Source organism: Delphinus delphis, chromosome 8 (assembly GCF_949987515.2).
Source record: "Delphinus delphis chromosome 8, mDelDel1.2, whole genome shotgun sequence".
NCBI lineage: Eukaryota > Metazoa > Chordata > Mammalia > Artiodactyla > Delphinidae > Delphinus > Delphinus delphis.
Window position 1 is genome coordinate 22057482 of NC_082690.1, and position 16854 is coordinate 22074335.

The window sequence follows — 16854 nt, forward strand, 5'->3', positions numbered from 1 at the left end:
ATGTTCACAAATGTTCTTAGACTGATGCTTCCTCTTCCCAGTGTCATAGGATCCTACAAGCTTTAGGCTGTCTTTCTCTTAGCTTGGACCATCTTGGTTTCCACCAGGCCTCAGACAAGGTGGGTTGTACATACTTATTTAAAAGGATCAGCTATGACACAATCCTCCAACCGTGGTGACTTCAAATGGAACTAATGGGCTGGAGCTGCATCACAGGGGATTTGCCCTGATTTTTCTCTCTTTACAGACTGCAGAGAAACGGTGTAGGCTCTGGAAAATGTGGGAGCCCACTCTAAAATATGCTGTCTTGCCATGACAGTACATGGCAAGATGGTCTAAGACGCCCTTGGCACCAGTGGTGCAGAGGAATGTTTCCCGAAGTGTGCTCCATGGGATGTTAATAAGTGTTACATGGGGGAAAAAGCACTTCTGTGGTTAATAGTCTAACTTTTTTTAGGCCAAACTCTTTAGGACAGACCTTCTCTGGTCCTTTAATATGCTATTATTCGTTGTGACTCTTCAAGCCTGTAGAGCACTGCTTCTTATTTGAGCATGAAACATGCTGTTTTCTGGAGTATCTCAAAGGACTAAGGCTACAGAATATACTCTGGAAAACGATGCTGAGTTATACCCTAGTCTAGCCCATGAATGGGAGTATCGGGAAGAGGAGAGGGAAAAGCAGCAGCTTGAGAACATCTTTTTCCACTTCCAGGTATTCATTCAGCACATATACTCCTACTTGGGTGAAATAACATATAAGCAAGATTATTAGCTAGATCACTGTTTGTATTAGCAAAAGACTGGGAATAACCCAGAAGACTATCAGTAGGAACTGATTAAATGAATTATCCGATATACACATACTGGAATACTAAGGTCTTTATGTACTGAAATAGAATGATCTCTAAGATACATTGCTAAGTGAAAAAAGCAACGTGTCAAACTGTATTTATAATATGTAATTATTTGGGGAAAAATCACATACATACATATTTGGTGCTAACTGATAAGTTGCCTCCAGGAAAGAGAACTAGGTGACTGGGAGGACAGGGCCGGAAGGCCGACTTCTCAAGGATTATCCTTTTGTACTCTTTTAACTTCAAACCATTTGAATGTTAACTATTCAAAACCTAAGTAAATTACAATTTCTAAGAGTATATTCTTCTTAGAACTGAAGAAAACTGACAAAAAACTGTAACTGAAGAAAACTGTAATAACTGATTGTTTTCACACATAGAAACAATCAAGGTGGCAGAGGGAAGTGACAGCACCATGAGTCATAACCACCAGAAATAAGCCTCAGCAAGAGGTATATTCCTCCACCTGTCTCACTTCCCATCCACAGAGCCCTCTCTTTACTAGTAGCACGGAGCCTGTGAAAGGCCCCATCAGATGTACACAAGAAAAGACTATAGGACCCAGCTAGCCCCCAAGTACCCACTCTTATCCACAGACTGCTTTACTTTGTAAAGAGTTTATTTAAAGAGTTATATGTCTTTTTTTTTTACCTTTATCCCCTGTAAGTTTCTGCCTTCTTGTTTATACTTCAGCAGCTCCTTCTGCAAACCAAATATAGTTAGATCAGATGGTAGCATCTGGGTTGCTTCAGAAGCATTACCTCATTCCGTCAGTAAGAACACAAAACTCAGATAACCATTCCAAGAAAAATCAACCTTCCACCGAGGCAGAAGGCAGCTCTGCCTTCTAGTAAACAGTAAAGGTTGACCCACAGAAACAAACAGGACCCATTCCATTCTTCCCTGTGGCACCCAGGCTCAGCTGTCCAGTTGTCCAGGCTCAACTGCCCATGCTCTTTCTTGCCAAGAAATAAGATACCATACATTCCCATAGGCTCTCATTCCTACATTTAGCAATCCTCGCCAACAGGGAAACTTAATCATAAATCATAACAATCTAAATCCCTCTCACTGAAATATATGATCATATCTTAATATGGCTACCCCCAATTTCATGAAATAATTATCTTCATTTTTAATGTTCAGAAAGGATTAGAGTGCTTCTGTTCTCGAAGAGTGTATTGTTCTTTATGGACCAAACAAAAACACATTCAGCCCAATAATAAAATACTTAGTTAACCCTCCCTTACAACAGATTATGATTGTTACTAGGACAGAGATTATAGGAGAGGAACACCCACAACTCAGACTGTACTCTCTTCTTTTCCTATTGCACCCCATCAAGAGTTTGGAATTAACATATCTAAAATGGGGATTCTTGACCTGGACTCCACAGATGGGCTCCAAAGTTACTCCAATCAAAATTCAAGTCAGTGAGTGGGTGTGTGCGCTTTCATGCAAATTTCTGGGGAGAGGGTTAATGGCTGTAGTCATATACTTATGGCCTCAAAAAAGCTAAGACCCACTGAACTAAAAGAATTTTGGAAAGTGTTCATTAAAAAACACCATACTAGGGGTCTTCCCTAGTGGCACAGTGGTTAAGAATCCGCCTGCCAATGCAGGGGAAACAGGTTCGAGCCGTGATCCGGGAAGGTCCCACATTCCACGGAGCAACTAAGCCCGTGTGCCTCAACTACTGAGCCTGCGCTCTAGAGCCCGCAAGGCACAACTACTGAGCCCACACTCCACAACTACTGAAGCCCGCACGCCTAGAGCCCGTGCTCCTCAACAAGAGAAGCCACCGCAATGAGAAGCCCACGCACCGCAACAAAGAGTAGCCCCCGCTCGCCACAACTAGAGAAAAGCCCACGCGCAGCAATGAAGAACCAACACAGCCAAAAATTTAAAATTAATTAATTAATTTTAAAAAGTTCTAATCGCAAGAAAAAAATCTGTAACTATGTATGGTAACAGATGTTAACTAGGTTTATTGTGATTATTTCACAATATATACATATGCTGTATACCTGAAACTAATATAATGTTATGTCAATTATTTAAAAAATGACCATATTGATATTAGATCCACCATTTATTTTAATTAAAAAGATAAACAATATGAAACATTTCAAATATACAGAAAGGTATAAGCAATAATGACATAGATACCTATTACTAACCACTGAGATTAAAAAGGTATCACCTTTTTGCTATATTTAGGACATCTCTCTCTCTCTCAATTAAAGACATAATACAGATACAGCCAAAGTCTTGAGTCTGAATCCTTCCCTGCTCCCCATTACTGTCCTGAAGTTGGTGTGTGATAGTCCCGTAAATTTTTTTTAAAGGGCAAAATGTACATTTCCTGACATACCTTTAGGTCCTGATTCTCCTCCATACTCTGATCCAGACGACTTTGGATTATAATCTGAATGTAAGGCAAAAAGAGATGGTTATGTACCTATGCTGTAAAATTCAGAGGGCATTCATTCAACAACTATTTATTGAGCAGTTACTAGATGCTAGCCCTGTACAGTGGCTGCAAAGAACAGGAAACAGTTCCTGCCCTCCAGTGATGCATATGGCAGGGGTGGTGCGAGTAGATGAATGTAGATAAAGTTTAGAATGAATATGTGTGTGTTGTGTGCAGGGGCTGGGCAAGTGGAAAGAGAAATGACAAGAGATGAGGCTCGAGAGGAAAACGGAGCAGGATGATGAAGGGCAATGGGGAACTGATGAAAAGTTTTAGGCAAAGGGATGACAAAATAAAATCTGCTTTGAAGTCAAATTATTCTTGCTGTTTTATGGAAAATGAATTAGAGGAGGACAGGACAGGAATCAGGAAAAACAGTTAGAAGGCCACCAGAATACTGGATGGAGGTCTGAAATTAAAGTAGTAGCTGTGAGGATGGAGAAAACTGGATGAAGATATTTAAAAAGTATACTGAAAAACTTGGTGGCTAACTGGATATAGAGGGAAGGGCCGCAAAGGATTCTAGGATGAGATTCAGATTTGTTTGGGGTATTTGGGTAGATGGATAGTGATAAAGAACAGAAACCTAAAAGACAAGTAGTTTTGGGGATGGGGAGAGAAGGAAGAGAATGGTATTTAATTTAGGACTCATTGAAATTGAGATGCTTATGGGGCATATAGTGGAGATAAGCAACAGGCAGGTGCATGTTACATTTATAAATGTAGAACTCCATGGAGAGAGCTAGGCTAGAAATAAATATTTGAGAGGCAACATATGAGACAGGTGGGAAGCAAGTGAAGCCATGGCAGCAGGTATTACCCAGGTGAATGGACAAGATAGAAGAGGGCCCAGAGTGGAACCCTGAGGAGCAGCAACATTTAAGGCACAGGCAGAAAAAGAGAAGCTTCAAAGGGGATGTGAACTAAGAATGCCACCTGCCAAGTCAATAAAGACAGCCATCAAGCCACTGCAGGACAACGGCCTGGGCAGTGAGCCCTGAGAGAATTCAGGGTGGACAAAAAGAATGCCCGCCTCTAGCAGTCAACTGCTGCAACCACCTCTGAGGAGACTCAGGATGAGAAAGCACAGGATCCTGGCCCCAGATAGCTGAGGTGCACATCAAAGGAACGACTTCAGTGAGCCCAGACTCTTGCATCTTCCCATACATAGAAAAGCACGAAATTCCTTGAAATACCTGGTTTTCTTTTATTAAGAGTAATCTTTTGATGTTCTGACTACCTGTTTTTGTTGCAAAAACTCCTATATATCCTGGCTTCCCCCCTTCCTTTTCGGAGCAGTCTCTCAGAGTTATCTGAGGTGCTGTGTCCTGGGCTTAAGTCCTCAGTTTTGTCCTTAAGTCCTCACCGAATGACACATAAGCCTTGACTTTTAGGTTGTGCATTTTTTATCAGTCGACAGGGACCTGAATGTAGACTCCACAAGGAGAGGGCCTGAGGTCTGATCTGTCCTTCAGGTGGCTCTGGCTCTTTGAAACAGTGTCTGGGACATAGTCAGCACACAATAAATATTTGTGGGAGAAAGGAAGTAGTAGTCAAACATATATGAGGAAAACCAGAATAGTGGAAGTCAGGGAAGGGAGCATTTTAAGAGGGCACAGATGAGTGTCCAATGCTAAAACTAAATCAAACACTCAAAGCAGATTATTCAGTGTCCAGTCACAAAAGAAGGAGCTCACCAATTGTTCCTCGGGATTGACTCCTGGTTCACAGAGGGCCAAGGGCCTCTCCTGTTCATCTTCGGGTAAGGATCCACTGAGCAGTAAGGCCTGGACAACCACAAAGGCAGAAAGAAACTTAACTCCCATCAGATGATGGAGTCTAGAGTTGGCCTTGGTAAGCTCATCCCAAAATGAAACTACAACTGGGCTTCCTCTAGAAATCTCCCTGGTAACTGTGGACCCTTAGATACATCCAACTGCTCATCCTGAATCTGTCTAGAGTGCTTTTGTCCGGCCGGTGCTCCAGGCCTCTTTCACCTCTCTGGATACACCTGAATCCTCTGCTCCAAGGCTCCTTGGCCCCAGGAAAAAATTCTAAAAATAAACTTTCCTTTCAAAAGTGACATTTCAAACCAGAGCTGTTTAAACTGAATTTTACCAGCTGGAAAGTGAACTAGAAACAGTGTAGAATTATCCTGGCATAGAAAAGTTTATTATAAGGAATTATTTGGAATACATTTAGAGCTTGGACTTGGGTTTGTTTGATTCTTGTTTCATTTAAAAATTCTTCATTTTTGCTCCCTAGGGCAACCTGGATAGAACAAGAAGGAAAACGTATTTGCGGAAAGGTGTCCGTATTTATTTCAAGGCTTCACACCAGGCTTTGTTTTCATTAGAATATTGGCGGTGGGGTGTCGGGTGATGCAGATTTACCCTGAGGCTAAGGAAGCTCAAACCTCAGGGCGCCTTCCCAGTCCTGCCCCTCCCAGGGTCCTATAGCTAACATTGTAGTCTATTGTAATCTGTAATCTTAATTCTTAAAGAAGCCCCCCCGCAAATGGTATGCTTTAGGACCCACAAAACTTGGATCTACCCCTGCAGGTAGGTACAAGACCTACGGGCTCAGTGAAAGATTTAAAAATCTAGCACCATTTTGTATCAAGATTTTTTTCTCAATCCAATCCAAAGAGAAGAGATACAGAGGTTAAACCTTGTTTCAATAAATATAACATAAATGACATCATAAATGTTGGTATATAAAATCATTTTAAGATCCAGCCACTACCAAGTCTACCAAGTACTAATTAATAATACAATTTTAGCCAAGCAAATGAATTTGGTTATCCCATGGAGTTGTGGCAGGGACCTGGGGAGAACGACACTACAGAAATACGGACTCTAGGGTCAAAGTGTTCACCCAGCTCTAATAACATACACTAAAAAGTCAGAAATCCTGGACGTGGCTCAGTACGCAACTTGTTCATCACTGAAAGAGTTAAGAAGCCCAGTGGATGCTGTGAGTCCCATTGTATTCTGTAATGGAACTGAATTCTCATTGTGATCCTGCGGCTGTGAATTAAAACTCCTCTGTTTGCAGGGAATATTAGGATGCTGACTTTCTGCCTGTTGATTCTCTTCTTTTTCTGTCTAATCCGCTATGGGATTTCTCCCAGATTGAAAAATGCAAACCAAACTGAAAACCAAATTGATGGATATCTATGTTCATACAATGAAATTATCCTGGGGAAAACCTGGTTGAGTACAATCCCAAAATTCTCCATGCTTTAATCCTTCCTATTAAAGGACAGCACAAAAAAACCATTCCATTAACTAAACCATTCCTTATTGGAGAGACAGAGAAGGGAACTAAAAGGCAGACATTTAAAAATACAGAGCAAATGAGGGAACAGCAACAACCTCCTTGGGAATGTTTAGGCAGTAAACGTTCCTCCAACCCCTCTCGGTTCCTGGGGCATACATTATGCAAATTATTTTACCACTGCACGAATCTCCCTTTTTCTTTAGGAACGCTTTGTGTCCCCACCCTGTTGCTGGCTGGCTGGGAGTATGCCCTCCACCGCCTGCAGGCTGCCAGAGCCACTCACATAATGTGGGCTTTGTTTACGTGTCCATAAATATTTGACAATTCAGAAGCAGTGCAGTTCCCAGCACAAACAGAAAGGAATATTCCTAGGCAATTTCAGGGTCATCAGAACACTATAAGGGCTCCCCCAAACACGGACACACAAAGACGGAGGATTGAGGGGGGTCATTCAGGGTAGGAACTAAGTCAAGTGGGTCAGTTGGCCTCTGGGGGAGATTTGCTGGCACAGAAGGTATAGGAAAAACTGAAGGGCTTTGTTGCTCTTCTACCTGATCATTATGCCTTGGCGTCCACTTACAAATGCACTAAGAGTGAGCTAAATCCCTTAGCTAGACCAGGCAGAGACCTGCAGCATTACTGGCATTTACAGCCTTCCTGATGGTGAATTCCTAGGAGAAAATCCTGACTCTTCACAATGCCATTCTTCGGTGAAAGCTGCCATTGCAGGTCTGTGGCTGCAGACAGGGGAGAAACCCACCCACAAAGCAGAGAGCCAGAGTAGATGTTTGGTAATGGTGGATATGGCTCCCATGCTTGCAGAACTCCTAACAGCTGTGCCGTCAGCAAGAGTCCGTGAGGCCCATTTAAGCATACTCACTTGTAAGGGATTTTCTGCTCTTCCTGCATTACCCCCTCTATGTAAACTCCCCAATTCTGACCTCATACATAACTGAGTCAGTTTACTTTCAACTGATCCTAGTGACTCAAAAATAATAAACAATTGGTGCGGGAATTCCCTGGTGGTCCAGCGGTTAGGATTTGGCGCTTTCACTGCCATGGCCGGGGTTCAATTCCTGGTTGGGGAACTAAGATCCCACAAGCCATGCAGCCCCGCCAAGAAAAAAAAAAAGGAAAAAATTGGTGCACCAAAGACAAACTACGAGGGAAAGAGCTACCTGTAATCCTGATATCATTTTCTTGGCTTCCTCCATTTCTTTTTCCAAATGTTCTTGTTGTTCCAACAGCTGTTCTTCCCATGAAGTCTCCAGATAGGGCCGGGGGCTGCCTGGTCTCCAGTCCCGGGACAATGGAGAGTCTGTCTCCTCTACAAGAGGAAAGGAGGGAGTACAGTTCATGTTGAAGAAAACTGAGCTGCAGGCAGAAAGCAGTTACAGACCTGTGTGTTCACAGGGCCAGGTCACCTGCCTGCTGAACCTTCTCTCACGGCACAGACTGGACTCTCCACCAGGTGGGGTTGTGAGACAGAAGGAATTGGACATTGACTGACTCCAGGCTCACGGGAGTGACGCTTATTCTGTTGGGGAGATCCACCCTCTTTCAAACCTTCAGGAAGCAATAAGACTCCCTGGGAATCTTGGTATGGGACAGATTTTACTCTTAATTCTCTAGAATTGGCATTCCTAGAGCTTGATCCTGCCTGCTACAAAGGGGGAAGCTGTCAGAGGCAATGAAAACAAAATTCCTGTTGGTTGCTCTGGAGCTTCAGAGGGAAGACCTCAACTCAAATTCCTTTGACCGTTCTGTTATGACTGAACCCCTTTCACGTATAACATTGTGTGAGTCACAAAGGAAACAAACCATACTTGTACAAAGTGTTCCATCTCTCTCTCTGGTTTTATTTCCCTATCTTTACAGTCTCTTTGCTCTGATTTCATTCATAAGAATGAATATGATAAGTATAATCCCTCTGGGTTGTTGTGCGACTAAATGAGGTAACCTATGTGCAGGGCCCGTGGTAGCTGGTTCAGAGCCAGCACTCTGTAAAGGCCTCCCTCTCCCTCCCCAGGGTGCCAGGAATTTCTGACTCAGGAACAAGACTGACTTTTTCGTACTAACACCAGGGCTAGATGGGAAATGGAATAAGGAAGAATTTAATTCCAGTTTTCCTTCAGAGGGCTTCAGTTTCATTATACTCCTTACAGGCAAATAAAACTCTAAGTCTTGTGCTTTGCTTCTTCCATGCTTTCCTCTCTGTTTAATGTAAGAAAAAGATCGACTGAGACAGAGGAAGAAGTCTACACAAAGGGAACTCTGTGGTCCTTTGTGTAGCCTTTATACCAAACATGATGCAGACCTGCTCTGTGCTGTATGTTCTCACAGATGCCTCACCTCCTACTATATATTCCTGGCCCCAATTTAAGTTAGAGAAGCACTGAAGTTATTTGCATAACACAGAAATAATAAAAACTGTTAACTTGAGTAGGCTTCTGCCTGTTTCAAAGTCATCTCCTAACTCATAGGCAGCCAGCTAATGAACAGCCTGTCTACACGGCTGCAGGATATTTGACAGCTCGGACATCAGAAGTGACAATCTATGAGAGGATACAACATTCACTGGCTACAAAGCATTAGAGCTCTCTAGAGTGGACCCTGCATGCACAGAATATGGAGGGAGAAGGCCAAGGAGACAGTCAGGACCCCCAGACTCTTGAAGCTGTTCCTTGAGCCAACCCAGGCAGGCTGAGAAATAGTACCTGTTTTGTTCTCTATTCCTTCAGAAGGAATAATCACGAAATCTGCCTTCTCCTCCAACTGGGTTATAATAGAGTCGCTCTTTGCACTGTGGATAGGACTGGGGGAAGTCAGGCTGTGACCAAAGGAAAAGAAAGAGAAACAATTACTGCGAACCGTTGTTTAGAAGCCAGCTTTCCTAATTTATCCCAGAAACGTGTTCTTATTCATCTAACTCCTACTGCCTGACACAGTGCCTGGCCCACAGCAAGAACAAATGTTTGTTGAATGAATGATGAGCTTGTTAAATGAATGAAATGAATATTGAATGAATGAATGACCCAGTCCCAGGAAGTCTTTTCCACAACAAGGCTGCCTTTAAGCCTAGCTCACTGAGAAGAGATTTACCAGAAGGATGGATAATCTAGCATTTTAAAGAACCCTAATTTTGTTTGGTTTGGCTTTTTGTTTTTGTTTTTTACTTAACCACCACCTCCTCCACCATCATCCCTGGGCCCAAGTTCAGGGGCTGATGTAGTATGTGTTTTAGTAGCTTTGGGAGCTGGAAGGAAAATCTATTTCCAATATGTTGATCTTTCACTGACACATGCAATACCAGCAGAGTAATCACGGCAGATCAGCTCTGGGCTGATCCCAAGGTAGGGGATGGTGTGGAGGGTGCCTCAGAGGGGAGAAACTGCTGGAGTGCGGACAGTGCCAGGCTGGGCAAAGGAGCAGTGACATATCAACAAAGCTAGGACATGATACAGAAAAGGATGATACGTCAAAAGGGGAAAAGACCTGCTAGGGGATGGTAAAGGTTTACTTGATTTACTGCCATCAAGGAGTTATTCATATCTCTGCCACACTATTTTCAAATTGTCATCAGAAACCTTGCAACAATTCTTAAATTCTGGTATAACTACTAGCCTTGGAAGGAACTGTTTGCATTTTTAGGGAAGCAGAATTTTAAATCCCCAGAAGCAAATCTACAGGACACGATGGGAATGTGGCTGATGCTTCCGTCTGAAGAGCCATCTTTCTTTGCACCACACCTTGAGAACATCAGCACTGAAACAATCTCAGGGGTTGTGGGGTCTGCAGACCCAGCCCCCTCTCAGGAATTCTTTCCAAATCCATCACCCAGACAACAGTGAAAGTGTCTTGGATTCATTGACCCACTTAATGTGCCCCTGAAGTCTCCCAGGCTAATCCTCCCAGCCACGATCAGGAGTTAACATTTCATCTTCCTAGAAACCACTAAAAATAAGAGCCAAGCACACTGGAGTTAGCAAGAAATTTCAAAAATCTCTGAAGCAGCCTGAGGACTAGTGTCTCAACCTCCTCGTTGTCCAGAGTTTTGGGCTTTGGTGGGAATGACCTCAACCAGTAACACACCCTCATCCTTATTAGAACCACAGAAAAAAAAATTAGTTTTTTGCTTCTTCAAATTAAAAAAAGTCACTTAATCATATCTATAGATCTACAACCCAAACAGGCAAGATGGGTGGAGAGAGGCAAGAAGTGGTATTCAGAAAAGGTAATTGCTTTACAGAACTCTCTTATCCATCTTTCACCACTTAGGCAATCTGACTTCCAGGCCAACATGCATTAGCTGCTGGAAAAGCATTAGTCTAAGGGTACTATGTCATTCATAAGAAGAACAGATTTATGACACTTCAGGCCTCAGCATCCGCCTTCTTATAGAAATGGGGGTCCAAGTGCAGAAAGAGGTCTGCACCAGCTGCTCCTCTTTGAGAAATGATAAGACAACACTTTCTCAGCTGACAAGGTGTTATGGCTGACATGTTCCCTTGCCTGCATTTAGCTGGACCACTAAATGTGGGTATGTGTGAGACGAAGGGGGGCGGGGGCGGGGTGGTGTGAACCTAGGATGCAGGCGGAAAAATGCTTTCCTAAAAGCAGAGACGCATGCTCAGCTCCACTGGCTCCCTCCTAAGTGAGCTGTCTCCCATATAAGGGCAGAAAGAGGCGGATGTCGGCATATCCAACCCCACTGGGGGAGTGGCAGAGCAGCCAAAGGAAAACAACATTTCTCTTTCTTGAATTGGGGCTGCCAGTGTGTGAGGCCACGGAGAGGTAAAACCATGAAACTAACTGGCCAAGTCAAAAGGTAAAGGATCTGAGGAAGAAAAATCCTGAGGCACGCGTCAGAGCAGGCATCTTGCCGCCTCCCCAAGACGAACCTCACGGATGAGGATGGTACACTAAATCCTCTGCCTCAAGTCAGACAAAAGTATTTTAATGCTAATTAATTATATGATTTAGGCTCTCCCTGATTAGCTTTAAAACCCTATTTTATAAACAAGTAATTTCCTACTTGCCATCATAATCCTGTCAAGGAACAAGTGATTACAATATTAATTCCCACAGGTCTAACATCTCTCCAATCTTATCAGACAAACAATCTCCCAGAAAAGCTACCTTCAAATTAGAGTCAAATCAATTTTTTTAAAAAAAACGGGTGCTGGGCAATATGAGTTCTGTTCCGTCCTGAAGTGCCTCCTTCTGTAGAGACCAGACAGGGTCAAGGTCCACTCCTTCCCCTATGCTGGTTGCAGCTTCCTAAATCCACTGTATTTTACAGTGATAATCCCAGGCCAGCAGCCTGTTCTCCCCAATATAGCGCCCCCACCGATCCCCGCCTGTCTCTGGCTAACAGCATCCTCCAGTCCTGGCCCTGCTGCCACCCATGCCCCCCACCTCCAAAGCCAAAGTGGCTTCACCTCACCATTTGACTTGCGTCCCTCCCATGGTCCCCCTCGTGGCTCCGGCTTCAGCAAGTCGGCTTCCCGGGGTGAAGTGGGAGGCTGAAAGTCACAGCGCTCCCCAATTCGGGCATGTCTCCCCGCGCTGAGGCCCGAAGAACGACTCCACGGGCAGGCCAACTACCAGAGCCGCTCGCCCCGGTCCCGAGAGGGAGGAGGGAGGACAGAGAAGCAGGCGTCTCGGCCCCAGGGACGGGGATGCTCCCGGTTCTGAGGCGCGCTGTCCCAGCAGCTCAGACACTGCAGCAGCCCAGCCTCGGCGGAAGCCGCCTCCCCTCGCAGGCTGCGGGTCCCCGGCAGCGGCATCGTGGTCTCCGCGGCCGCGCGGCTCCGGGCGTGCCCCCGGGCGCAGGCATTTCAACCCATCTCCGACCCACCGGAGAAAGGCTGCCCGCAGCTCCGGCTGCGCGGTCGAGTCCCGGTCGGGCGGCAGGCAGCGATCCCAGCTCCGCACCGCCTCCCCGGTCCCACCCTCCCGACGCCCTCCCCCGCTTCCCAGGCTGTCACTTGCGGGCAGGCAGCGCCGGGCTCGGACCCAGGCTGGCGCTCGGCCGGCCGACTGAGCTCGAGGCGGAGCGGGGCGGGGCTGCGGGGCCCAGCGGGAGCCCCTGGCGAGGCACCGGAGAGGCCGCCGGTCGGCAGAGGGAGGGGTCTGTGGTCCCGGTCTGGAGAAGCCCAGAACTGATAGCGGTGCCTTCTCCTCTCTGAACCCTGCCTTCGTGGGCACGGAGGTCGGGGTGGGTCTAACGCGGCTCCTTGTGGGAGGGGGCTCCCCCGGAAACCCGCCGAACGCCTGTCTCCCGCACCCGCCCCTCGGGCGTTTCATGTGTTCTTTTTTCCCAGCTAAGGATCGTTTTGCTTGGATATGGTGAGAGGCTGGCCCGAGGTCTACAGGTCTACGAAGCAACAGGCGGGCAGTCGGGCAGGGCTTTGCCAGGGTGTCTCTCAAGGAGCAGGGGGAGGGGATGGGACATAAGGGCCTGTCTTTCCTACCTTCTGAACCACTCCCCGTTCTGAATCACATACCAGGGACCTCCTGGCCTTCATGGATCACTTAGACATTAGGTGGACTCCCCCTGAGTGGGGGGTGGCGGAGTGGGGGGAGGGGTGCAGAATGTGCCAGAGCCTTCTGGGTCCCAGCGTGCTGCCTGAGGATCCCAAAGAGGTGAGTGAGAGGTTGGCTTAGAAGAAAACGACCAAATCAGGAAGGAGAGAAAGAGGAAAGCAAACTATTCTTTGACCCCTCGCCTAGAAAACTGTCACTGTCGACCCACTGGAGCCTGATTTCCAATGGCCCCTAATTCACACGGTCTCATACCCCTGCTCCCAGTCTGAGTTCTGCCAGACAGGAGGAAAGCAGGTGCTCTCAGGAAAAAATCTAGACTCTTTTTTTCTCTAACTCTGGCAAGCACTATCAGGCACAGAAAAGTAAAAGGCCTGAAGCCATGCAGGAAGCAACAGATCTCATTATACAATGAAATATCCTTTGATTCTGTACCAAGTGATAGTCCAAGCAGCAAGCAAGGAAGGAATGGTTTAGATTCTCAGTAAAAGCACATCTATTGCTTAATGGGTACAAGGGTTCCTTTTAGGGTGATGAAAATCTCTTTGGACTGGAGAGAAGTGATGTTGCACAATATTAATGAAGGTACTACATACCACTGAATTGTACACTTTAAAATGATTAATGGCTAATTTAATGTCATGTGAATTTTAAAAATAAAAAAACACAACTATTAAATGTGAAAATTAAAGTCGAGCAAGGTTACCAGTATATTAAAATGATGGAAAGAATTCCATGTGACCTCAGCAAATTAGAAAATGGTCCATCAAACTAAGATGGAATTTTATTAGGAAAAGAAATAGGAGGAAGGAAACAAACACATAAAATACATACGTATTAGACAAAGAACAATTAGGCTTAACTATAACAGACTAATCCTGGGTTGAGGTAAGAGAGAAAAGGTTATAAGAGCATAAATTAAATATGATTCAGCAATGAAATGAAGTTAGTAAATAAGCTAACATGACCTGGGGATGTGTTTATAGGAGCATGATTTACATGAGCCAGGAGAATAATCTTTTTCTGCCACTATACTTGGCATTGATCAGGCTTTTATTAGAGCACTGTGTCCTGTTTTGGTCTCTGCATTTGGCTCTAAGGGATATAGACAACATTTTTCAGCTAGAGTCACACACATTGTTAGCCCACTCAAATGTGTACTAATCGGCCACAATTCCCAGCCCTGTAAATGAAAGGTGGGAACATTCTAAAGGCTCTAAGACAACTCTGTTCATTTTCTCTTGCTATGAGCTTTATACAGCCTTCTCAGGCCATAACTTAAGAGTCAGACTCAGGCACAAAGGCAGTGCAATGGAACTGGCTCTCACAAACACTGGCAGCTGATACGCAAATATCAGAACCATCGGGCTGGGCCCTAGCAAGTCCCAGTCATGCCCCCACGTGGACACAGCAAAGCACTGGCACTGATGTGTAGGAAATTCACAAGCATCCCAGCCTACCCTCCTGTCAGCACAAAACCACAGACCGTGCTGAGGGCTACCCCTTTAAAGCCAAACATAAACTGAGGGAAAGAGAAAGGGCTTCCGTGCCTTATTGCCTGTTGCATTACTACCTGAAGCTGACAACGCTGAGAATCCCCACAATTCAGCTCTTAGGGAGGACTGTGGTGGTGAAGAATCTGAGGCCACAGTTACCTGGAGCAGCTGGACTCGGATGGGGACCTTTGCTGCCCTTCATACTGCTGCACCAGGGCTCGCACGCTCCAGCATGGATTCCCAATCTCCTCATCCACGCTGCTGTTCCTAAAGGCAGAGGGCACCAGCGAAGGAGAAGGTGTCAGTCCTTCAGGTCAACCCAACAAGTACTGATAGACACCACTTTGGGAGCACTATGGGAAAAAAGATGAATAAGGCAAAGCCCCTGCCTTAAGGACACTTGAAACCTAGTAAGAAAGGTAGATACAAAAAAACAGTAATTTCACCAATCTCTGCAACACCTCAGAGTCGTGTTCCCTCTCAGCAGACGCACACCCACAAAGCATTTCCTGCCATGACTCTCTAGGACAGCCCGCCCTTTAGGATACACTCCAGGGGGAGACTCAGGGGATGAATCGGGATGTTGCTGCCACATATATCTCCCAGTGCAAAAAACACACTGTGCCAAAGGCATCTATTTAAAACTCTGGGTACTTCCCTGGTGGTCCAGTGGTTAAGAATCCACCTTCCAAGGCAGGGGACATGGGTTCGATCCCTGGTCAGGGAACTAAGATCACACATGCTGCGAGGCAACGAAGTCCATGTGTTCTAGAGCCTGCATGCCACAACTAGAGAGAAGCCTGCGGGCTGCGACCAAGAGTCCGCGTGCCACAACTAAAAGATGCCGCAACTAAGACCAGATGCAGCCAAATAAATAAATACATGAATATTTTAAAAAATAAAATAAAACAAAACTTTGCACACCAAAGCAAAAAATTACATATACGATTCCTTTACTTTCTACTAAAGGCAAAATAAACATCTCTAAAAGAGAGGGCCTTTTTTCTCTTTTGGAGTGCCCTCTCCAACCTCCATTCCATGCTCTTTTCTGCAATGTGGGCTGTTTAGGTGGTATTTCCCTTTACTGCACTATATCATTTAAGGGAAGAAATATCAGAGTGGGTTGAGTTCCCATCCCCAGATTTCCATCCTTACCTCTGTCTGTATCGAAAGACATCCCGCCCTGACCGTGACATGTCGTGACACACATCAGCTAGGGCGGCAGCTGCTCCCTGGGCCACAGCAGTGGCACAGTGCGGCTGGTGACTCTGCAGAGGGGCTCTGGCGTCCTGTCCTTGGTTCACTGTCCTGCTGGAGCCCGGTTTGAAATGAGCTGCCAAGGCCAGGACCAGCCTCATGATAGACTTCAGGTTGCCTTCCACGATATCTGAGGATCGGAACAGACCGAGAGGTCCTAAGAGAGAGGTAGAGAGCTGAGGACTCCTTCAGTTACTACGTATTTGCTAGTGAGCAGGTAAGCAAGGCAATCAAGCTCTCTGTGTTCAACAGGGAGACAGAGTATTTGAAAGCAATTACAATAACGTACAATAACGTACAATAACGTGTGAGAGGAGAAGTACAGGATTCTCTGGGAGCTCAGAGAAGAAGCATCTTGTCTAGTCTAGAGGGCTCTGGAAGGGATTCCCTGAGGAAGTGAGTTCTAAACTGAGACGTGACTGACCAATAATGGTTTATCAGATGAGGGAAGGGAAGGAAAAGAGTATTCCAAGAAGAGGGAACAGCAGGCATGAAGGTCTAGAGGTGAGACAGCACGACACACCCGAACTGCGCCCTCCAGTATGGGAGCCACTAGCCACATGTGGCTATTGAGCACTTAAAAGGTAGCTGTAGTCTGAGCTGAAACGTGCTAGTACTAACCTAGCACACACACAGAAACAGAATGAAAAATCTCATGAGACTTAGTACAAAAAATAGAATGTAAAATGTCTCATTAATAGTGTTTTACATTGATCATATGTCGAGCTGATAATATTTTGGATATGTTGGGTTAAGTAAAATATATTATTAAAATTATTTTCAACCATTTCGTTTTTTTTTTTTAACCGTGGCTATTAGACACATTCAAGTCATGTATGAGACTCACGTTATATTTCTATGGCACACGCTGTGGAAGAGGAACAGAAAGCAGCTCAGCATAGCCAGAGCTCAGAGTTCAGGGGGAGAGGGTGAAAGATGGAGG

General features: G+C 45.3%; 1 protein-coding gene across 4 annotated transcripts in view; it reads right to left on the minus strand.

Annotated features, from left to right (window-relative positions):
• Positions 1-16854, minus strand: part of DIXDC1 (DIX domain containing 1) — a 65398-nt gene that overhangs the window by 20457 nt on the left and 28087 nt on the right. For 3 of the 4 annotated variants that reach the window (XM_060017965.1, XM_060017966.1, XM_060017967.1), the window contains 7 exons: positions 15810-16041; positions 14814-14921; positions 9330-9442; positions 7791-7939; positions 5028-5117; positions 3232-3285; positions 1509-1559 (listed from right to left, as the gene is read on the minus strand). In XM_060017965.1, the coding sequence (XP_059873948.1) occupies positions 1509-1559; positions 3232-3285; positions 5028-5117; positions 7791-7939; positions 9330-9442; positions 14814-14921; positions 15810-16041 (797 nt within the window). Of the gene's footprint in view, positions 1-1508; positions 1560-3231; positions 3286-5027; positions 5118-7790; positions 7940-9329; positions 9443-12058; positions 12504-14813; positions 14922-15809; positions 16042-16854 lie in introns of those variants that run through there. The other variant, XM_060017968.1, reaches the window with a different exon arrangement.